Raw genomic sequence first — 23,523 nt, 5'->3', positions numbered from 1 at the left:
AGCTGGGTTTGATTCCCCACTCCTCCACTTGCACCTGCTGGAATGGCCTTGGGTCAGCTATAGCTTTCATAGGAGTTATCCTTGAAAGGGCAGCTGCTGTAAGAGCTCTCTCAGCCCCACCTACCTCATGGCATGGGGGGAAGATAAAGGAGATTGTGACCACTCTGAGATTCAGAGTATAGGGCAGGATATAAATCCAATACCACCTTCTTCAGCAGGCAGCCACAAGCTGGAAAAGTGCACCGCCCTGAGAGCCCCCCACTCCAAAAAAACCCAACCCCCAGTGCAAATGCATCCAGTAGAATCCAAAATTCTGTACGTACTTTGGCTACAAACTTAATTTAAAAAAAAAAAGAAAATTAATTGGGACTAAAGTCCACAAAACGTCAGGTGGGAGAGGAGCACGTAGGACACCTCAAACATGTGCCACTTCCCACTTACTTGCCAATGACACACATGACCAGTCACAATCTATCTACTCAAAGCTGAATTTATTGCGAGAAATAATTGCTAATGATCTGCTCCCGGACTTCCCCCCCGCGAGGATCCTGCTCCACGACACCGTCCGTTTCCAGGTACGGAGGCACGGGAACCTCGGTGTCCACCCCCTGTCCCCCGTTGATGATAGGCAACTGACGCCTCAGGGCCATGTTGTGCAACATGGCGCACACCACAAACACCTTGGCCACCTTCTCCGGGCGGAGCATGAGCCGGCCCCCAGTGGAGTGGAGGCACCGGAACCTCATCTTGAGTTGGCCAAACGCCCTCTCCACTACCATCCGGGTTGTTTCATGGGTGGCGTTGTAACGCGCCACGGGTTCTGGGCCTTCATCAGGGTGCGGAGTCATGAGGAAAGGGCGTAAAGGGTAGGCGCTGTCACCTGTAGAGAAGAGGAGAGACTGTTAAGCATCAAGATGCACTTGGCATAACCATCACATGGGGACCCATCTCTGTTGTGGCTAAGGTTGCCATTTGACTGCTACCTCCATGGAGTGGCAGGGGAAAAGCAACGTCACTCTGACAAGGGACTGTCTGGGAATCCTCCCAATCGCTATGGTCTTTACCATAGAGATCAGAGAGATTCCTAGAGTGTTGCTCAGTTAAGTGATACCATTTCTGGGCCCCTACCCAGAACTGACATTCTCGTGTCACATGATGCTCCTCCATCCCCATCTCCACCCCAACAAGCTCCCACCAGTGCCAGATGCATCCTGCACAGCACTAGTACTGGTCTCCCCTTAAAATGGCATCCCACAAACCCACAACACTCACCCAAAAGCCATCCCTTCCCTTCAGGCCACGACTCCAGGAGCCTCTGCAGTTGGGACAGCTGGAATATCCGGGCGTCGTGGACGCTCCCGGGGAACTTCGCCAACACGTGGGTGAAGCACCCTGACGCATCACAGGTGGCCTGCACGTTCAGACTGTGGAAGTTGTGGCAGTTGCGGTAGAGCGCCGGCATATCTGCAGGGGCTATGATGGGCACATGGGTGCAGTCCACTATCCCAATGACATTCGGGAAGCCGGCAATGTCAAAAAACGCTTCCCTGGTGCGCCGGAGCTCTGAGTCGGTGGTGGGGAAGGTGATGTGCTCGTGCACGTGGCGGAGCATGGCTTCCAGGAAAGCGTCCAGGCAGCGGCTGACAGAAGACTGGGACACCCGGAGGTTGTCGCCCGTCATACGCTGGAAGGAGCCGGTCCCGAGAACCTGCAGAGCTATCAGCACCTTCTGAAGGGTCGGGATATGCCTGCGGCTTGCGGAAGCCCCGTCCAGGTAGGGCGCCAGCAGCGTGCACAGATCCTGAATGGCCTGGCGGTCCAGCCGGAAGCGGGTCAGGCATTCCTCGTCCGACACCTGGAGCTCGTGGGTGCGCATGCGGATGAGGCGGGTCCGCCGGGGTGGCCGCCTGCTGTGGATCTCGAGGTTGGCGGCATAGACAAGGTCCAATAGGCCCTCGTCGTCAGAGCTGCCCTCCTCTGGGTAGAGGGGAAGGGGGGCTCCTGCCCGCGGTTCCACCTGCCCAAGGGTCCCTGTGGGATCAAGGAGGGGGAGAGAGCCTGGTTACACTCAGCACAGGGGACCAAATTAGGGCCTCACCTGTGCTGAGAAAAACCCCTTATATTTGTGGCAGTTGTGCTCAGATGTTTGAACGTGGCCTCTTTTCCCATTTTTACCATTTATTGAGAGCTGGAGGTGGCCTCAGTTCCCTGAACAACTTGATACTTCTTAGGGCAGCAGCGTCACCTCACTGTGCCACCACCAAGCAAACACTCTGCAGCAAGTACTCCGTGCCAATATAGGACACTCTTCCCTGCAGATCACAGCATTTTATGGGGATGTCTGGTCTCCTCGCCCAACTGCGACGATGGCCCCATGTGGACAGCCACAAGGTTTTGTGAGGGGGAATAAAAATCCCCCAAACAATGACAGCGTGCTTGCTGTTCAAGGAAGGAGAAGAGTCAGTCTATTTCAATTAAACTTTGGCATTCCACCACATCAAATCTTTCCACTTAGTCCAGAACTAACACATGTTACGGTGTTATATTACGCTGTTAGCCATCAGCCACATGCTGTTTACCGCCTATGTCAGTAATATTGTTTCTGTGCTGCTCCTGTTTGTAATGTCTGTTTTATGATATTATTTTAACTCTGTTGTTTTATTGCTGCAAGGCACCCTAAGCCCGCTTGCAGGATAGGGCAGGGTATCAATCTAAAAATTAAATTAAATTTCATTGTTTCATTTTATTTTAAGCATTTATCTACTTTAGTCCTGCCACGCCTTTCTCCCCAGCAGCACACATAGTTCTCCTCTCCTCTGCGTTATCACCACAACAACCCTATAAGGTAGGTCAGGCTGAAAGTGTGAGAGTAGCCCAAGGTCAACCAGTCAGCTTCCACGGCAGAGTGGGACATCAAACTTGAACCTTCTGGATCCTACCCTAACCGCTACGCTGTGGATTCTGCAACAGCCAGCACCAGATGTAAGGCTATCGGGTGCCTTCCCTAACGGCTCTGAGGAAATGACAAGATCAGAAGGGACCACAAACATTTTGGAGGACGACGTTTCATGGGGAAGTTAGACAGGTACATCAAGGACGGGGGAGAGCAGAAACTGAAATCATAACCTGTTGCACAAATCGGGTGTTGGACTGCTTTGGGGGAATCGGGGACAGCAGAACCCCTAAAGGCCAGGCACCAGCCAGGGAACAAACCACATCCAAAGCTCACTTCAAGAACCCAACACAGTCAATGAGACGAAGCCAAAACCTTACCCAAGGAGCTGGCCTCATCCTCTGTTTCCTGCTTTGTTTCACGGAACAGGGGCTTCGGCGCTGCCTCAGTCGGAGGCTGCTCAGCTTCAGGAGAATCTGCATTGTCCATCTCAAACAGTCCAAGGACCTGAAAAAAAAAGTATCACCAAAGGAGCCTGGTTAGACACAGAGCTAGGAAGGAAAGAAGACCAAAGCAAGGGACAGTTTGCCCATTTGCTCGGGCTTTGTTGGGTCCGGCTCATTCAGGCAACCCTGTGTGGAGAGCTAATATAGTGTATTGTTTACAGCATCAATGTAGGACGGGGTGGCCAAACTTATTTTAGCTTAAGAGCCACATAGAAGAAATGTCAGATGTTTGAGAGCCATAAGACATGAACATCAGATGTCTGAGGGAAGGAAGGAAGGAAGGAAGGAAGGAAGGAAGGAAGGAAGGAAGGAAGGAAGGAAGGAAGGAAGGAAGGAAGGAAGGAAGGAAGGAAGGAAGATAGATGGGGAGGGAGAGGTAGAAATAAAGCAACTTTAACCTTAAATATATTCTCCAAGTTGCTGGTTGGCTTGGCAAAGTAATTTAAAGAGAGAGATGTCTATCCAAGCTAGCCAACAGTGCGGTGGCCACACAATATGTATGAAAGAGCCACATGTGCCTCCCAAGCCACAGTCTGGCCACCCCTGGTCTAGGATCTGAGAGAACCTAGGTTCAAATCCTCACTCTGCCATGGAAACTTCCTTGGGCCAGTCACATGGTCTCAGCCTTCTTGTTAGGGTAAAACAGAGAACACAAGAGAAGCCAGGTTAATGGCCCATCCAGCCCAATACCCTGCATCACACAATGGCCAAAATCCAAGGTACCATCAGGAGGTCCACCAGCAGGGCCAGGACTCCAGTAGACCTCCTACTGTTGCCCCCCAAGCAACTAAACACCACTTCCTGCAGCACTGAATTCCACGTGTTAATTACTCTTTGGGTGAAGAAGTACTTCCTTCTATCAGTTCTAAGCCCACAGCTCATAAATTTCACAGAATGCCTACAAGTTCTTGTATTGTGTGAAGGGGAGAGAAGGACTTCTTTACCTTCTCTATGCCATGCATCATTTTGCAAATCTCTATCATGTCACCCCTCAGACCTCAATTTTCCAAGCTAAGAAGCCCTGATCTCTTTAGCCTTTATTCACAGAAGGAGACCACAGATTTACACCCCAACCTTCTCTCTGAATCAGAGTCTCAGAGTGGCTTACAATCTCCTTTATCTCCTTCCCCCACAACAGACACCCTGTGAGGTGGGTGGGGCTGAGAGAGCTCTGACAGAAACTGCCCTTTCAAGGACAACTCCTGTGAGAGCTATGGCTAACTCAAGGCCATTCCAGCAGCTACAAGTGGAGGAATGGGGTATTAAACCTGGTTCTCCCAGATAAGAGTCCGTGCACTTAACCACTACACCAAACTGGCTCTTTCCCCTTAATAATTTTAGGCGACCTTTTCTGCACAGCTGGAGATGACAGGGATTGAACCAGAGACCTTCTGCATGCCAAGTAGATGCTCTCTCACTGAGCCACACGTGAACACACATGAAGCCACTTTTTACTGAATCAGGCCCTTGGTCCATCCAGATCAGTACTGTCTACTTGACATCAGGGTCTCACACTGAGGTCCTGCCAGGTTTTGGCCTTGGGTCAGCCATAGCTCTCGCACAGCTGTCCTTGAAAGGGCAGCTTCTGGGAGAGCTCTCTCAGACCTACCCACCTCACAGGGTGTCTGTTGTGGAGGGGGAAGGTAAAGGAGATTGTAAGCTGCCCTGAGATTCAGAGTGTAGGGCAGGATATAAATCCAATACCATCATCATCATAATCCTCCACCTCCTTCCCCTCCTCCCTGTGACCTGGTCCTTTCAGCTGGAGATGCTGGGGATTGAACTTGGGACCTTCTGAATACCAAACAGATGCTCTCCCACTGAGCCACAGCCTTTCCCACAGCCCCATGTTTGAGGAGAAGTGGCCATGGACCCTGAATTCAGCTTCTCAGCTTTCACTGAAGTTTTGAATTGCGGACGTGCCATGTTTTGAAAGCAAGAGAAAGAGACAAGAATGTCCAGTAGAGGTAGCTGTTTCCCTTCCCCATGTTAGTAGAAGATGGCAAATACATTCCAACAGGACAAAACAGTAGACGTTGCACCTTTAAGACCAACTAAGTTTTATTCAGAATGTAAGCTTTCGTATGTTCCATCAGACTTCATCAGACAAAATTGGAATGGCAAGCAGCAGTTCTTAATATAATTGGGCAGTGAGTTGGTATGTAGAATCATGGGAATGTTTTTAGCAGATAAAAAGAATCGCAAATTGGGGTCTGTGTAACAAAGCCAGAATGTTACCCAGATTTATGGCAATTCACACCTGCGACACCAGTCTGCTTTTTATCACCCTCCAATGTTGTTTCAGCTCTGCTTTGTTCTAACACTAACTAACAAACTCAGACCCCAATTTGTGATTCTTTTAATCTGCTAAAAACATTCCCATGATTGTACATACCAACTCACTGCCCATTTATATTAAGAACTGCTGCTCGCCATTCCAATTTTGTCTGATGAAGTCTGCTTAGAGCATACGAAAGCTTACATTCTGAATAAAACTTAGCTGGTCTTAAAGATGCCACTTGTCTACTGCTTTGTTCTACTGCTTCAGACCAACATGGCTGCCTACTTGGATCTATCTACATCCCAACAGGGTTATTTCACGCCGAATTTTAAAAGTTACCTCAGAACAGAGTTCAGGACTATACCTGGCATTGCAAACAGGCCCGACACTAGGGTTTCTGGCGCCCCAGGCCAAACCCTGCGGCCCCTGAGGGATTCTTCTTGAGCGCACAACTGCACGCAGCCTGATGATGTCACCAGAAGTGACATCATCGGGCCGCTCGCTTCGCATGAATACTCAGTCTGGCCCTCTCCCTCTTCAGAGGCAGACGAGAAAAGGCCGCCTCCTTCTTTCTTTGCAAGAAGGAGGCGGCCTCTTCCTGGCTGCCTCTGCAGCGGGAGAGGGCCGGGCAAGGGACAGCCTGAGCCACACGTTCTCAAGGAAAGAACGTGCAACTCAGACCGTCCCTTGCCCAGCCCTCTCTGGCTTCGCCGGCTCAGCATGAGCAGGGTCAGAAAGGGGATGCCCGCCCACACGGTGAGGTGGTGCCCCAGGCTGCCACCTACCTCACCGACTCCCACGCCCCGGCCCTGATCGCAAACAGCCAAATCCAACCTGAAGGGAGGGGCTAAAAGGGCAGAATGTTCAAAACGGCTGTAGGGACTGGTAATTTCTTATGGATTAAAAACTGGTTAAATGACAGGAAACAAAGAGTAGGAATCAACGGTCCATTCTCCCAATGGAGAGCAGTAAGCAGTGGGGTCCCACAAGAAACAGTACTGGGGCTGGTTCCATTTCATTCATTTAGAATCATAGAATCATAGAGTTGGAAGGGACCTCCAGGGTCATCTAGTCCAACCTCCTGCACAATTAGGCGTGCCAATCCCCAGGTCCCCGCGGGGGTTCTTCTGCTTTCCCAGGCTCCTTCCCATCCCCAGTCAGCTGGCCAGCGGGGACAAGCCCCACCCTTAGAGGACCATGTGCCTTTGGAGGCTTCAGTCTCCGATTGAAAGGCTTCCTCTTGGTATGGTGTGTCTGTGTTACTTTGACGAAGTTGGCAGCAACTCGTGAGTAGAGACACCAATCCCTCGCTTCAGAGTCACCAGAAATGGGGTGGGGGGAGAGGGAAACGTCTGCTGTGCACTTCATTATTCCCTATGTGGAGATCGATTCTCATAGGGTATAATGGGGAATTGATCTGGAGATTTTGGGGGCTCTGGGGGAGCTGTTTTTTGAGGTAGAGGCACCAAATTTTCAATAGGAGTATCTAGTGCCTCTCCCCAAAGTACCCCCCAAGTTTCAAAACAATTGGACCAGGGGGTCCAATTCTATGAGCCCCAAAAGAAGGTGCCCCTATCCATTATTTCCTATGGAAGGAAGACATTTAAAAAGGTGTACTGTCCCTTTAAATGTGATGGCCAGAACTCCCTTGGAGTTCAATTATGCTTGTCACACCCTTGTTCCTGGCTCTGCCCCAATGTCTCCTGGCTCCACCCCCAAAGTCCCCAGATATTTCTTGAATTGGATTTGGCAACCCTATGCACAATGCAGGGAACTCACAAATACCTCCCCCTAAATTCACAGGATCGTCATTGCTGTCAGATGGCCATCTAGCCTCTGTTTAAAAACCTCCAAGGAAGGAGAACCCACCAACTCCTGAGGAAGCCTGTTTCACTGAGGAACCACTCTAACGGTCAGGAAGTTCTTCCTAATATTGAGCCGGAAACTCTTTTGATTTAATTTCAACCCATTGGCTCTGGTCCTACCTTCTGGAGCCACAGAAAACAATTCCACACCATCCTTTATATGACAGCCCTTCAAGTACTTGAAGATGGTGATCATATAAATTTATAAATGATTTATAAATGATCTGGAACGAGGGGTAAGAAGGGTAGCGGCCAAGTTTGCAGATGACACCAAATTATTCAGGATGGAGAAAACCAAGGCTGATTGTGAGGAACTCTGAGAGGAACTCCACAAACTGGGTGAGTGGGTGACAATGTGGCAAATGAAGTTCATTGTTGGTAAGTGTAAGGTGATGCACAATGGGACAAAAAAAAAATCCCAACTTCAAGTCTAGGCTAATGAGGTCTGAACTTGCTTAGACCAAGAGGGGAAAAGGCGAGGGCCTTTGGTGGCAGCCTCAATAATCTGGAACACCCTCCTAGAAGCCATCAGGGCCCTGCGGGACTTATCGCAGTTCTGCAGGCCCTGCAAAACTGAATTGATTCGGATGGCATGTGACATCCAAATGGGAGAGGGCTGCCACCTCAGCTGGATCTCTCTTGCATTAGTACCAACTGCCTAGGATCTTTGGAGAAAGGAAAATACCGTATGATCCTGCCTGAATAGATGAAGTAGCACCATTGTGGTTTTATCTGATTGTTTTATTGTTTTACAGTTTTAATACTGTTTGTTTTATGTTGTTCGTCGCCTTGAGTCTTCGTAGAATGGGCAGGATATAAATCTAACGTAATAAATAAATAAATATGAAAATAAGAACACTGAGAAAGGTAGCAGAACGAACATAACCTCAGAACGTTACAGAGATGTGCCTATACAAGTGTTATGGGGGGTCACTCAGAAAAGAGTAAAATCATGCCATACTAGGGTTCCCAAGTCCGACTCAATAAATATCTGGGGACTTCAGGGGCGGAGCCAGGAGAGTTTGGGGATGGAGCCAGGAGCAAGTGTGTGACAAGCACCATTGAATTCCAAAAAGAGGACTGTGCTCCTTTTAACTGCCTTCCTTCCATTGGAAATAATGGAAGATAGAGGCACCTTCTTTGGGGGCTCATAGAATAGGACCCCCTAATCCAATCTTTTTGAAACTTGGATAGTGTTTTGAGGAGAGGCACTGGATGATATGCTGAAAGTTTGGTGCCTCTACTGAAAAAAAATAGCCATTCTGGTGCTCCAGATACCCACAAATCAATCAATTCTCAATTATACCCTATGGGAATCGATCTCCATAGGGTATAATGGAGTGCTCAATAGTCACCCCCTCCCCCACATTCTGCTTACACTGAAGTGAGAGAAGGGCCTCCAAACCAGCTGAGGATTGGTAGCCCTATTCTATACCCTTTTCCTTCCTCCTTCCCAAGAGGTTTGGGCAACAACTTCAAATCAGCAACGCCTACTCTAATTTGGTCTGCAACACATCCTGCCTTTCAACATCCCATCCACCACATTTCAGGGCTTCAAGTCCCACCCATGGGCATGAAAGACTGGCCTGGGAGGATAGCAGGGCCTTCTTGGGTGAAGCCCCAAACACCTAGGAAATGGACTCCCCAAGAAGGCCCTGCCAAAAGTAACTTGGCCGGAGATGCAGCAGACTTGTCACTACAGGGGCCGTGTGTGCTAAAGAACTGACAACAAAACTAATGGGAAGAACTGGTTCTGACAGGCCTCTAAGAGATGGGTTACTTCACAGTGGTGTTTAGTGGCCAAGAAGCCAATCCATGAAGCTTCCCATCTAAATCTTAACTGTACTGTGAGCTCAGCATGGGGTGTTAGGAATACCATTCTCCCCCAGAGCTAGGGATGAAAAGAAACTGGCCTACCTTAGAGTGCCCAAAAGGAAATTTAACTATGGGAGTTTGTTATCGCCCACCAAATCAAAGGATAGAGGACGACTATAAAATGATGGAAGGCTTAAAGATAGTGGCTAGACATAAAAACTATGTCGTCATGGGTGGTTTTAACTACCACAGATTGATTGGGTCAATATGTGTTCTGGTCGAGAGAAAGAGACTGAGTTTCTAGATGCTCTCAATGACTGTGCTATGGAGCAGATAGTCTCTGAACCTACCAGGGGTGGGGCGATCCTGGATTTGGTCCTAAGTAATGCCCAAGACTTGGTGAGAGATGTAAAAGTGATCGCACCGCTTGGGAGCAGTGACCATAACGTTATTGATTTCATCATTTGTATAAATAGAGAGTTGCTCCAAAATACCAGCACAACCATGTTTAACTTTAAAAGGGGTAAATTCTCTGAGATGAGGAGGCATGTGAAGAGGAAACTGAAAGGAAAGGTAAATACAATCAAAACCCTTGGGGAAGCTTGGAGGCTATTTAAAACTACAATCCTAGAAGCTCAGATAAAATATATACCACAAGTTAGGAAAGGTACAAACAGGTATAAGAGAAGGCCTGCATGGTTAACAAACAAAGTAATGGAATCTGTAAAAGGTAAGAAGGACTCCTTTAAGCGGTGGAAAGCTAGTCCAAGTGAGATTAATAAAAGGGAACACAGGCAGTGGCAAATCAAATGCAAGACTGTGATCAGGCAGGCAAAAAGGGACTATGAGGAGCATATTGCAAAAAACATAAAGACCAACAATAAAAATTTCTTCAAATATATTAGAAGCAGGAAACCAGCCAGGGAAGCAGTGGGGCCCTTGGATGACCAAGGGGTCAAAGGATTACTGAAGGAGGATAGGGAAATGGCTGAGAAGCTGAATGCATTTTTTGCCTCCGTCTTCACTGTGGAAAATGAGAAGTGTTTGTCTGCTCCAGAACCACTTATATTGGAAGGGGTGTTGAAAGACCTGAGTCAGATTGAGGTGACAAGAGATGAGGTCCTACAACTGATAGATGAATTAAAAACTAATAAGTCACCAGGTCCGGATGGCATACATCCAAGAGTTCTGAAAGAACTCAACGTTGAACTTGTGGATCTTCTGACAAAAATATGTAATCTTTCATTGAAATCTGCCTCCGTTCCTGAGGACTGGAAGGTAGCAAATGTCACCCCCATCTTTGAAAAGGGTTCCAGAGGAGATCTGGGAAACTACAGGCCAGTCAGTCTAACTTCAATACCGGGAAAGTTGGTAGAAAGCATTATCAAGGACAGAATGAGTAGGCACATTGATGAACACGAGTTATTGAGGAAGACTCAGCATGGGTTCTGTAAGGGAAGATCTTGCCTCACTAACCTGCTACATTTAAGGGGGTGAACAAACATGTGGACAAAGGAGACCCGATAGATATTGTTTACCTTGACTTCCAGAAAGCTTTTGATAAAGTTCCTCATCAAAGACTCCTTAGTAAGCTCTAGAGTCATGGAGTAAAAGGACAGGTCCTCTTGTGGATCAAAAACTGGCTAATTAATAGGAAGCAGAGAGTGAGTATAAATAGGCAGTCTTCGCAGTGGAGGACGGTAAGCAGTGGAGTGCCGCAGGGCTCAGTACTGGGTCCCATGCTCTTTAACTTGTTCATAAATGATTTGGAGTTTAGAGTAAGCAGTGAAGTAGCCAAGTTTGCAGATGACACTAAATTGTTCAGGGTGGTGAGAAGAACCAGAGAGGATTGTGAGGAACTCCAAAGGGATCTGTTGAGGCTGGGTGAGTGGGCGTCAACGTGGCAGATGAGGTTCAGCGTGGCCAAGTGCAAAGTAATGCACATTGGGGCCAAGAATCCCAGCTACAAATACAAGTTGATGGGGTGTGAACTGGCAGAGACTGACCAGGAGAGAGTTCTTGGGGTCGTGGTAGATAACTCACTGAAAATGTCAAGACAGTGTGCGTTTGCAATAAAAAAGGCCAACGCCATGCTGGGAATTATTAGGAAGGGAATTGAAAACAAATCAGCCAGTATCGTAATGCCCCTGTATAAATTGATGGTGCGGTCTCATTTGGAATACTGTGTGCAATTCTGGTCACCGCACCTCAAAAAGGATATTATAGCATTGGAAAAAGTGCAGAAAAGGGCAACTAGAATGATTAAAAGTTTGGAACACTTTCCCTATGAAGAAAGGTTAAAATGCTTGGGGCTCTTTAGCTTGGAGAAACGTCGCCTGTGGGGTGACATGATAGAGGTTTACAAGATTATGCATGGGATGGAGAAGGTAGAGAAAGAAGTACTTTTCTCCGTTTCTCACAATACAAGAACTCGTGGGCATTCAATGAAATTGCTGAACAGTCAGGTTAGAATGGATAAAAGGAAGTACTTCTTCACCCAAAGGATGATTAACATGTGGAATTCACTGCCACAGGAGGTGGTGGCGGCTACAAGCATATCCAGCTTCAAGAGGGGGTTAGATAAAAATATGGAGCAGAGGTCCATCAGTGCTATTAGCCACAGTGTGTGTGTGTGTGTGTATGTGTATATATCCTACTGAATATAGCACCTTTAATTTATTATGGTTTTATAATTTTTATGTAACTTTTAAACTGTATTTTAACTGTATTTTTTATGAATTGTATAATTGATCATGGTATACCATGTCCTGTTAGCCGCACTGAGCCTGCTCCGGCGGGGAGGGCGGGATACAAATAAAAAATTATTATTATTATTATATATAATTTTTTTGGCCCCTGTGTGATACAGAGTGTTGGACTGGATGGGCCATTGGCCCGATCCAACATGGCCTCTCTTATGTTCTTACCTTAGTAAGAGATTACCAGTCACTGGGTGGGAACAGCTCTGAATGTCTTGGCATAAGAACATAAGAGAAGCCATGTTGGATCAGGCCCATCCAGTCCAACACTCGGTGTCACACAGTGGCCAAAAAACCAGGTGCCACCAGGAGGTCCACCAGTGGGGCCAGGACACTAGAAGCCCTCCCACTGTTTATTTATTTATTTTATTATATTTATTTCCCATCCTCCCCTGATGGGCTCAGGGCGGCCCCCCCCCCACCACCAAGAATACAGAGCATCACTTGCCCGGACAGAGGGTTCCATCTATACCTTGTGGCTAAGAGCCACTGATGGACCTCTGCTCCACATGTTTATCCAATCCCCTCTTGAAGCCATCCTAGCTTGTAGCTGCCGCCCTCGCCTCCTGTGGCAAAGAATTCCATGTTTTAATCACTCTTTGGTTGAAAAAGTACTTCCTTTTATCCGTTCTAACCCGACAGCTCAGCAATTTCATTGAGTGTCCATGAGTTCTTGTATTGTGAGAAAGGAAGAAAAGGACTTCTTTCTCTACCTTCTCTTTCCCACGCATAATCTTGTCACCCCTCTATATTTATATCCCATCCTCCCCTGATGGGCTCAGGGCGGCCCCTCAGTTGACCTTTCTCCAAGCTGAAGAGCCCCAAGCGTTTCAACCTTTCTTCATAGGGAAAGTGTTCCAACCCTTGAATCATTCTAGTTGCCCTTTTCTCGATTTTTTCTAATGCTATAATATTTGTTTTGAATTGTACACAGAATTCCAAATGAGGCTGCACCATCAATTTATACAGGGGCATTATGATACTGGCTAATTTGTTTTCAATTCCCTTCCTAATAATCCCCAGCATGGCATTGGCCTTTTTTATTGCAATCGCACACTATCTTGACATTTTCAGTGAGTTATCTACCATGACCCCAAGATCTCTCTCTTGGTCAGTTTCCACCAGTTCACACCCCATCAACTTGTATGCTAGGATTTTTGGCCCCAATGTGCATTACTTTGCACTTGGCCATGTTGAACCTCATTTGCCATGTTGATGTCCACTAGCCCAGTCTCGACAGATCCCTTTGGAGTGCCTCACAATCCTCTCTCCTCATCACTCTGAACAATTTAGTGTCATCTGCAAACTTAGCTACTTCACTGCTTACGCCCAATTCCAAATTATAAATGAGCAAGTTAAAAAGCATCAGACCTAGTACTGAGCCCTGCGGCACTCCACTGCTTACCACCCTCCACTGTGAATACTGCTCATTTATATTCACTCTCTGTTTCCTATTTATTAGCCAGTTTTTGATCCACAAGAGGACCTGTCCTTTTACTCCATGACTGTTGAGCTTACTTAGGAGCCTTTGATGAGGAACTTTATCAAAAGCTTTCTGAAAGTCAAGGTAAACAACATCTATTGGGTCCCCTTTGTCCACATGTTTGTTCACCCCCTCAAAGAACACTAATAGGTTAGTGAGACAAGATCTTCCCTTACAGAACCCATGCTGAGTCTTCCTCAGCAGCTTTTGTTCATCAACATGCCTACTCAATCTCTCTTTAATAACAGTTTCCACTAACTTACCCGATATTGATGTCAGATTGACTGGCCTGGAATTTTCCAGATCTCTGGAACCCTTTTTAAAGATGGGTGTGTGTGTGTGTGACATTAGCTACCTTCCAGTCCTCAGGAATGGAGGCAGATTTCAATGAAAGATTACATATATTCATACGGCAGTGCCACATGAATGCTAAGCCTTGTTATTTTGTTTAAATATTCTCCCTAATGCTCCTGTGCAGGAATTAAGACCCCTAGGGAGTAGCCCTCCTGACTGTTCCATCAATCAAAAACTCTTGTTTGGTGAAACAAAGCAGAGTCCAGTTGCACCTTTAAGACCAACGAAGTTTTATTCAGAATGTAAGCTTTTGTTGCATGCTGATTCACTGCCCACTTTCTCTATATTTAGGACTGCTTGCCATTCCATCCTACTGTCTGATGAAGTGTGCTTAGAGCACACAAAAGCTTACATTCTGAATAAAACTTGGTTGGTCTTAAAGGTGACACTTGACTCTTGCTTTGTTCTACTGCTTCAGACCAACATGGCTGCCCACCTGGATCTTGTTTGGTGAGCATATGAGACAGAGCCTTTTTGATGGCAGCCCCACAATTATGGAATAACCTCCCCAGGAAGGCGTGCCTGATCCCCTCGCTTTTGAACTTTGGGACACAGTTAAAACAGTTGTATTCAGGACTCACTTAGAGGAGAACAGGGAGCTGTTTGTTGGCAGCAGAGGAGAGGACTTGCAATAATGGGTTTAAGTTAGGGGTGGGAAGGTACTGGCTGGATATTAGGAAAGACTTTGTTACAGTGAGAGTTGTTCAACAGTGGAATCAGCTACTGGGGGAGGTGGGGAACTCCCCCTCGCTGGCAGTCTTTAAGCAGTGGCTGGACAAACACTTGTCAGGGATGCTTAATGTAAGAGCCACATAGAATAAACATCAGATGTTTGAGAGAGGAAGGAAGGAAGGAAGGAAGATGGGGAGGGGGGGGAGAAGAGGTAGAAAGAAAGCAACTTTAATTTTAAATGCTGGCTTGGAGAAATGATTTAAAGAAATAAATGCATAAGGAAGGAAGGAGAGGTAGAAAGAAAGCAACCTTAACTTTAAATGCTGGCTTGGCTTGGAGAAATGATTTAAAGAAATAAATGCATTCTCTAAACCAGCTGACAGGGCAGTGGGGTCTTTGAGAGCCGCACAATATGTGTGAAAGAGCCACATGTGGCTGCACAGCCACAGTTTGGCCACCCCTTTTCTGGACATTTCTCCCAAAGTTCCCTGGAAGAAGCACACTCTCACCTGCTGTTCCCTCCTTTCAGCCTCTTGCTGCATCTGCAGAAACTCCTCGGCCAAGGTGGCCGCCTGAGAACAGGTCTCTGGTTCGTGTTCCCTCACCCAGCTCTGGATATCCAGGGGCAAAATGGCCAGGAACTGCTCCAGAATCAAAATCTCCAGGATCTGCTCCTTGGTGTGCCTCTCCGGCTTCAGCCACCGATGGCAGAGGTACCACAGCTGGCTGCACACCTCGCGTGGCCCCTCGGCCTCTTGGTAGCGGAACTGCCGGAAGCGCTGCCGTTTCATCTCCATGCTGGCCGAGTCGTCTCCCAAGATTTCTTCCTTCACTTTCACAGTCCCGGACTCGCTAATCTCCCCCGAGCCCATGCTGTTGTGGGCCTCAGTCGCTTCTTCCCCAAGGCCTGGGCGCGGGTGACGGGCAGCCCGCCCACCCTTGGGCCACTGCCGGGTGACTGTGGGTCCCTCAGCGGAGGGCGAGGAGCCTTGCTTTTCTTGCCATTCAGCAGACCTTGCAGGGTGTGGATTTTTCCACCCGGAACGACTGGAACGAGTTGCGCCCAGTAGCTCCTTGTGGCGACCCGATCGGCCTCTGGGCAACCCTCCATCTTTTTCTCGGAGGCTGCGAGAGCCTTCCCCCCCCTTCTTCCGCCATCTTTCCTCTGGTTCTGGAGTTTCAGGTTCTTCCTCCTCCTCCTCCATTTTCATTCCCCGCCGGGCCATCTGCTCGATAGCTCCTTGGGCTGCTCCGCGCTTGGCAGTCATTTCAGGGACGGTCTTGCCACAGGCCTTCCCTTCGGGTCTGCCTTTGCAAATACAAGAGAATTTGGGATGGGCCTGGACGGTTGCTGGCTGCCCGCGCTTCAGTTCGTACAAGAAGTTGCTTTATAGGGTCGAAAGAGGAGTCTTTGCAGTCAGCATACGGAGGGGATCCCCAAACAAATGGAAAGGAAATTGCTGCTGGCAGGGTCTTTTACCTGAGGAACGGGAATGAGAGAGATAAATATAAGGTTATCAAGCAGTTGGGCATAGCAACAAATTAGTTGAGATGCAGGGGTTTCCTAACAATTAATAAGGCTCTGCTGTCCCTCAAGTCCCCGTATCCTCTGCTGTCATAAGAGCATAAGAAGAGCCCTGCTGGATAAGACCAGTGGTCCATCTAGTCCAGCCCCTCACACAGGGGCCAATGAGTTCCTCTCAAGGGCCAACAACAGGGCAGAAAGCCTGAGGCCTTTATAAGAACATAAGAAGAGCCCTGCTGGATCAGACCAGTGGTCCATCTAGTCCAGCATCTGTCTCACACAATGACCAACCAATTCCTCTAGATGGCCAACAACAGAGCATAGAGGTTGAGGCCTTCATAAGAACATAAGAAGAGCCCTGCTGTGTCAGACCAGTGGTCCATCTAGTCCAGCATCTGTCTCACACAATGACCAACCAATTCCTCTAGATGGCCAACAACAGAGCATAGAGGTTGAGGCCTTCATAAGAACATAAGAAGAGCCCTGCTGTGTCAGACCATCGGTCCATCTAGTCCAGCATCCTGTCTCACACAGGGGCCAACGAGTTCCTCTGGAGGCCCAACAACAGGGCATAAAGGCTGAAACCTTCCCCTGATGCTGCCTTCAGACTGTGGGATTCAGAGGATTAGTGTCTCTGAATGTGGAATTTCCCTTCAGTCACCATGGCTAGTAGCCCTTGATAGACTTATCCTCCATGAGTCTATCTAATCCTCCTTTGAAGCTGTTTATTCCCGTGGCTGTCACTGCATCCTCTGGCAGCTAATTCAACATTTTAATTACTCCCTGTGTAAAAAAAAGTATTTCCTTTTGTTCGTCTGAATCTACTGCCCATCAGCTTCATTGGATGCCTTGCGTTCTAATATTTGGGGAAAGGGAGAAAAAGTTCTCTGTCAGCTCTCTTTGCCCCAGGCATAATTTTATAAACCTCCATCATGCCTCCTCCTTAATTGCCTCCTTTCTAAACTGAAAAGTCCCAAACTTTTCAATCTTTCCTCATAGAGAAGGTGTGCTCCAACCCCCAATCATCTTGGTTGCCCTCCTCTGTACTTCTTCCAGCTCTGCAATGTCCTTTTGGAGACTGGGGCTCTTTAGCTTGGAGAAACGTGGACTGAGGGGTGACATGAGAGGTTTACAAGATTATGCATGGGATGGAGAAAGTAGAGAAAGAAGTACTTTTCTCCCTTTCTTACAAGACAAGGACGTGGACACTCAATGAAATTGCTGAGCAGTCAGGTTAGAACAGATAAAAGGAAGTACTTCTTCACCCAAAGGGTGATTAACACGTGGAATTCACTGCCACAGGAAGTGGCAGCAGTTACAGGCATAGCCAGCTTCAAGAGGGGACTAGATCAACATATGGAGCAGGGGTCCATCAGTGGCTATTGGCCACGGCATATTGTTGGAACTCTCTGTCTGGGGCAGTGATGCTCTGTATTCTTGGTGCTTGGGAGGGGCAACAGTGTCCTGGCCCCACTGATGGATCTCCTGATGGCACCTCATTTCTTTGGTCATTGTGTGACACAGAGCATTGGACTGGATGGGCCATTGGTATGATCCAGCATGGTTTCTCTTATGTTCATATAAAGTGACTAAAACAGGACAAAGTATTCCAAATGAGGCCACACCATACGGCCATATAGGGGCATTACAATATCAGCCGTTTTATTCTCAGTCCCTTTCCTAATAATCCCTAACAGTGTTGCATAACATAAGGGTTTGCATGGGACCACCCTGGACTCACGTGGGAAGAAGAATCCTCAAAAGAGGACAACCTGTCCTCAAGCCCAGTTCCTCTACACGGCCAACAACAGGGCACAGGGGCTGAGGCCTTCATAAGAACATCAGAAGAGCCCTGCTGGATCAGACCAGTGGTCCATCTAGTCCAGCATCCTGTCTCAAGCAGTGGCCAACCAGTTTCTCTGGAGGGCCAACAGCAGGTCATAGAGGCTAAGACCTTCATAAGAATGTCAGAAGAGCCAGTTGGATCAGACCAGTGGTCCATCTAGTCCAGCATCCTGTCTCATGCAGGGGCCAACAAGTTGGCTGTCTAGAGAAATTGGACACTCCCAGTGAGGTGAACTCTCCCTGAAGGGACCCTGAACCAATACCAGCACCACCCAAGCCAGCAGGACCCTCAAGTCTGGAGGCCCCAGAATGGACCTGTCCAGGACCAGACCCATCATGGTTTCCCTAAACCCCCCAAACACAGAGGAGATGCAGGTACAGGGCTGAGAAGATGATGCTATTGGATTCGTATTCCACCCTTCACTCTGAATCTCAGAGACTCAGAGCAGTTCACAATCTCCTTTACTCTCCTCCCCTACAACAGACACTCTGTGAGGTGGGTGGGGCTGAGAGAGCTCTTGCAGAAACTGTCACTACATCCTCCGCCAGTGAAACCCACATTTTAATAACTCTTGGTACACTCTTGGTGCAAAATAGTCTTGAATGCCCTAGAAAAACCTGAAAACGGAGCTCTCCTAATGCCCTTCTCTGAAATGGGGTATCTCAAAATGGAGGGCTTTGGGGGGCACCCAGAAAGCAGGCACACAGCCTTACACACTTGCAGTATCAAAGGAGGACATTTATACAGCTCCCTCCTCTTCAAGAGGGAACGCAAAATGTGCCAGGTATCATCCAAAGAATCGCCCAAGGAATTTCCAGCACCGATGTTCCCTCTAAGCTGCAGAGTCTTGCAAGGAAAAATTATACTTTGTGAGCGGCTGGTATTGAAATTGTGTGTATTAAAATTGGCATTTAAGTTGTGAGCTACTGCAGAAATTAGTTGGCTCTGGGGCCATTTTTCTTGAGCTAAGACAAAAATGTATGAGCCAGAGGCTAAAAAATTGTGAGCTGGCTCACACTAACTCATCTTAGAGCAGGGGTGTCAAACATGCAGTTCAGGGGCTGAATCAGGCCCCCAGAGAGCTCCTATCAGGCCCTGGAGCAACTGGCTGTCATATGCTCTAGATTCCTTCTGCATAATAGCTTGCTTTGCAAGGCTTGTTCAATCATACAACAGAGCTACTAAACCAAGCCTCAATTTTCTCCATGGGTTGAGGCTCCTCCCCCTTCCTGGCCCCCTGGGGAAGGAAGGAAAGAGCCAGAACTTCCTTTGTCCAGTTTCTTGGATCCCATGGGAGAAATACAAAGAAAGCACCTTTAAGACCAACAAGTGCTAATATTTTAAGCACATTTTAAGTTTTTTTTTAAATCTTTAGTCGTGTTTGTCTGTGTTCTTTAAAAAGTTTATATCTCTGCAACCGAATCTTAAATAGGTAGACAGATAGCCCGGCCCGACCAGGTCTTATTTAGGTCAGATCTGGCCCTCATAACAAATGAGTTTGACACCCTGGTTTAGAAATAACGCTGTCCAGCACGTATTAGGCCATTTTTTTGTGCCCAATTTCAGATTCCCAGGCCACCTCAAAACAGGACCGGATCTACATGTTTTTTGATGGGGGGGGGGGAAATGACTCTCTCTTATGGGCCATTCTGTCTTATGGTCCCATAGAATACAATGGACTCCATATCCAATTTGGCGGCCCCCCCCCTCCGTCGGCGCCCAGAGCAAGCACACCCCTCTGCCCCCCCCACCCCCGATCCAGCCTTGCCTCAAAAACTGGAATTAGGTGTATGCAGGCCTCATTTTGGGTAGGAGCTCACAGGAGAGGAGCTCCGGAAGCGCTAAATTTTATTGTGCTCTTTCTTTCTTATCCCCCCCCCCCAAATGCTTCTCTCCATTGTTCAAACCCCCTGAGAGAATTTTGCCAAACTCTTAAGATTTGACAAACCTTCTAATATTCCCCCCGCCCCCCCAAAAATGGGAAAATAACCAAAACCTATAAAGCGGACAGATGGAAATCTTCCTCATGCCACTAGGGCCACATAGGAGAAAGTAATTGAAAAAGTATGATGGGACTGGGATTATGATGACAATTATAATTTGAGAAGCATTTTAAGGGAGATGCTGAGCTGATATAATTTCGTACCCCTTCTGGTGATGTCAGGGGTGTGTGACATATACAAGTGTGTTATACAGAGGAGTTGTGCTAATGAGCACTGGCATCTTTTACTACAAAATGACCCCTGGGTGTATGCATAGATTCAAGATCCATCTATTCCTAGAAACAGACCCAAATGGAAATTGTTATTGCTTCTCATCAACTTTTTTTTGCTTGTGCCAGGATACTCTCTTCCGTTTTATCCTTACAACTCTTGTTAACTAGGATAGGCTGTCTGTGCGCGTGCGTACCCGCAAGCAATTGGCTCAAGGTCAACCAGCCTAACCCAGTCAAAGCCTGGGGCATTAAGTTTATCTCATGACGAAGGCCAGTAATACAGCGTGAAGCAAGCCAAGAGAAGAAATCTTGGCCAGGGAGTGCTCAAGAGGTGCGTAGGAGGGCCGCACTTCTGGTAGCAGCTAGGAGCCTGCATCCGTGCTTGCAGAACACTAGTTACGTGCCACCTGTTAATAGCTTAAGCCAGACACTTTGAAACAGACGCTCACTCTGGTGGGACAACCTCCTCTATGTCCCAGTTCGCACATCGAAGCATCCTTGAAGCTCTCTGCTTGCATTTTTCACAAACCAAGCTTCTAACACAGGGGTAGCCAAACTACATCTTGGGAGCCACACGTGGCTCTTTCACACATATTGTGTGACTCTTGGAAGCCCCCACTACCCCATTGGCCAGCTTGGAGAAGGCATTTAAAGTCTCTTTAAATCACTTTGCCAAGCCAGCTGGAGGTTTGGAGAATGCATTGAAAGTTAAAGTTGTTTTCTTTCTACTCTCTCTCCTTCCTCCCCCCCCCCCCCCATGTTTGTCTCTCTTCCTCCTTTCCTTCCTTGTGGCTCTCAGACTTCTGATGTTCATGTCTTGTGGCTCTCAAACATCTGACATTTATTCTATTTGGCTCTTAGGTTAAGCAAGTTTGGCCACCCGTTCTAACACTTACGGAGGCAAAGAGGGGCTCGAAACTGTTGTAAGCCATGCCTCGCGAAATCTTGCGGAGCAGAAGAGAGGCCGATGACTTCAAGCACTGAATAAAACAAAAAAATAATTTTCAGAGACCAGGGGAGGTCCTGTGCCTCGGTCTCATCAGATTATCAAAAAATTACAAACTGAACAAATGTATTCTTAGGCATGTAAATTGCTCAGTGTGCAGCAAGTCTGAATGACAGAAATTGCTGTGCGGAATTTTAAAGGATCATCTCAGGGCAAAGTGTCACGCTGACCTGCTGAGGTACACCATCAATGTGCCAAGAGGCATGACCTGTACACCCCCAGAGATGTTCCCTGCAGCTGAAAGGCAGCGCTTTCGAATCCCACCCCCAACCTGCTGCATCTCCAGTCGGAACGTCTTCTATCGAAGCAATCTTCAAACCTGAGCTGGCGTTTGGTGGCTGCTGAGATCAGGTGCGAGGAGAATGCTCTGCGTGCAGAAAACCACTACAGGGAAAAGGGGAAGGTAGACCCTCCCTCTCCCCTGTTGTGCTGGGTTTCCAACAACAAGAAATCTGTCACACAGCAAGTTTGGGGGGGTGGAGGGGCGTATTTCTACCTCTCCCAGCGGAAAGCCCTGCAAGAGTCCAGAACCAGAAGAGATGTGGACAGCTCAGGAGCAAATAAATATCGAGTTCACAGCAATGCTTCCCCCCCCCCCCTTTCCTCTTTTTTTGCGTTTGCGGCACTTAACTGCTCTCCTGGACTGCAAGGCCCTAAGTGTGTGTGTTTGTGTGAAGAATAAAACCAGAGTCTTCTCCTGGTTGGGGGTGGGGAGGGAGGAGAGGCGAGACAAAGGAAAATGCTCCGTGCCATGCCCTTGATCTGGGATCAGCCGCTGCTTCTGCTATTGTCCGGGCCGGGAAGAAAAGAGGCCATGCTTAGGAGCGCACAAAACCCCTCCGGTCCGCCCTGATCGGGGAGGGGGGTGGTGGCTCAGAATACCTCCCCCTCCAGTTTCCGACTTCTCTTATTACTTTTTTCGTCGCTGGGGAGGAGAGGCGCGCGCCAGCTTTCTCTGGCACCCCGGGCAGCTTACCTGCCATGCATCCTCCTAGGGATTTGTGTCTTCTTTCTACGGGGGGCTTTCTGTTGCAAAAATAAAAATGAGGGAGAGGGGTAGAAAATTTATAACTCCGAATCCAGACACTCTCCGCGCTTCCCTCCTCCCATCAGGAAAGGGCCTTGGGTATTAACAGCTTCTTCTCGCTCAAGTTTCTCGTCCTCTCTGGGAACCTCCGGCCTCTATGGGCTTAACCCATCCAGCACCTTGTTAGGAACTAGAAGGCGGAGGGGGAGAGAGACGAAAGCAGTAGACAAGTGGCGCCTTGAGGACCGACCAAGATTTATTCAGAATGTAAGCTCTCCTATGCTCTAAACAGACTTCATCAGACAAAAATGGAATGGCAGGCAGTCCTTAATATAGAGAAAGTGGGCAGTGAGCTGGTACACAGAGTCATGGGAATGTTTTTAGATTAAAAGAACCACAAATTGGGGTCTGTGTTTATTAGTGTTAACTGGGCTGCAACAACAGTGGTTGTTTGATAGCCAGTTTGTTGTAGTGGTTGAGAGCAGTGGACTCTAATCTGGAGAACCAGGTTTGATTCCCCACTTCTCCACATGCAGCCAACTGGCTGACCTTGGGTCAGTCACAGTTTTCTTGGAATTCTCTCAGCCCCGCCTACCTCACAGGGTGTCTGTTGTGGGGAGAGGCAGATTGATGTCGTAGATGTGAAAGCAGATTGATGTCATGGATATGAAGTGCCATAAAACTGGGTATCATTCTGGCTTTGTTAGTTCTGGGTTTAAATAGAGGGCATAGTTTCTCAAGAGGTTATAACATCATTATAGTTTGCCATTAGAAAAAAAGGAATACATTAAAATATAGTAGAAGATGGGTTAGTCTATGTAATAAGATAAACAGCCAATATTCCTTATCTGAGTAAGTCAATACAACCCCCCCCCCCCCCAATATTCTGATACACTGTTCTCAAAGAGAAATACAAATTAGTATGTCATTAGAAAAGTGTAAAAGCCAACGCTGGCAACCAGCGCTCCCTCTAAGCTGACCCAGTGTCAGCTAGCTCACAGATTTTTAGCCTCCAGCTCACACATTTTTCGTCTTAGCTCAGGAAAGATGACCCCCAGAGCAACAATAATTTATGCAGCAGCTCACAACTTTAATGCCACTAGCTCACCAAGTAGAATTTTTGCTCACAAGACTCTGCAGCTTAGAGGGAACATTGGCTGGCAACTTTCCCACCCATTTGGCCGCCTGCCTCGATTCCCACCCAATCCACAAACACACCAAAGCAGCTCCCAGTTGTGTGGATTCTCTGATGTTTAATTGGTCTCTTCCTCTCCCT

At 47.8% G+C, this 23,523-nt stretch overlaps 2 protein-coding genes across 2 annotated transcripts; both read right to left on the bottom strand.

The window, feature by feature from the left end:
• Window positions 1–476: 476 nt before the first annotated feature.
• Window positions 477–2,130, bottom strand: LOC132571331 (putative nuclease HARBI1). The gene is made up of 2 exons (XM_060238139.1): window positions 1,273–2,130; window positions 477–880 (listed from the first exon to the last, which is right to left on the bottom strand). The coding sequence occupies exons 1-2, from the start codon at window positions 1,874–1,876 to the stop codon at window positions 492–494; spliced, it is 993 nt and encodes a 330-aa protein (XP_060094122.1). The 5' UTR covers window positions 1,877–2,130; the 3' UTR covers window positions 477–491.
• A 1,117-nt stretch (window positions 2,131–3,247) lies between these two features.
• Window positions 3,248–23,506, bottom strand: LOC132571863 (zinc finger and SCAN domain-containing protein 31-like). Its single transcript, XM_060238656.1, has 5 exons — window positions 23,466–23,506; window positions 22,197–22,246; window positions 21,111–21,194; window positions 15,138–16,108; window positions 3,248–3,400 (listed from the first exon to the last, which is right to left on the bottom strand). The coding sequence occupies exons 4-5, from the start codon at window positions 15,894–15,896 to the stop codon at window positions 3,248–3,250; spliced, it is 912 nt and encodes a 303-aa protein (XP_060094639.1). The 5' UTR covers window positions 15,897–16,108; window positions 21,111–21,194; window positions 22,197–22,246; window positions 23,466–23,506.
• Between the last annotated feature and the right edge of the window lie 17 nt (window positions 23,507–23,523).

The sequence above is a fragment of the Heteronotia binoei genome, chromosome 5 (assembly GCF_032191835.1).
Source record: "Heteronotia binoei isolate CCM8104 ecotype False Entrance Well chromosome 5, APGP_CSIRO_Hbin_v1, whole genome shotgun sequence".
Lineage (NCBI taxonomy): Eukaryota > Metazoa > Chordata > Lepidosauria > Squamata > Gekkonidae > Heteronotia > Heteronotia binoei.
The sequence above is the reverse complement of the archived record's forward strand: the minus strand, read 5'-3'. Positions and strand labels throughout refer to the sequence as shown.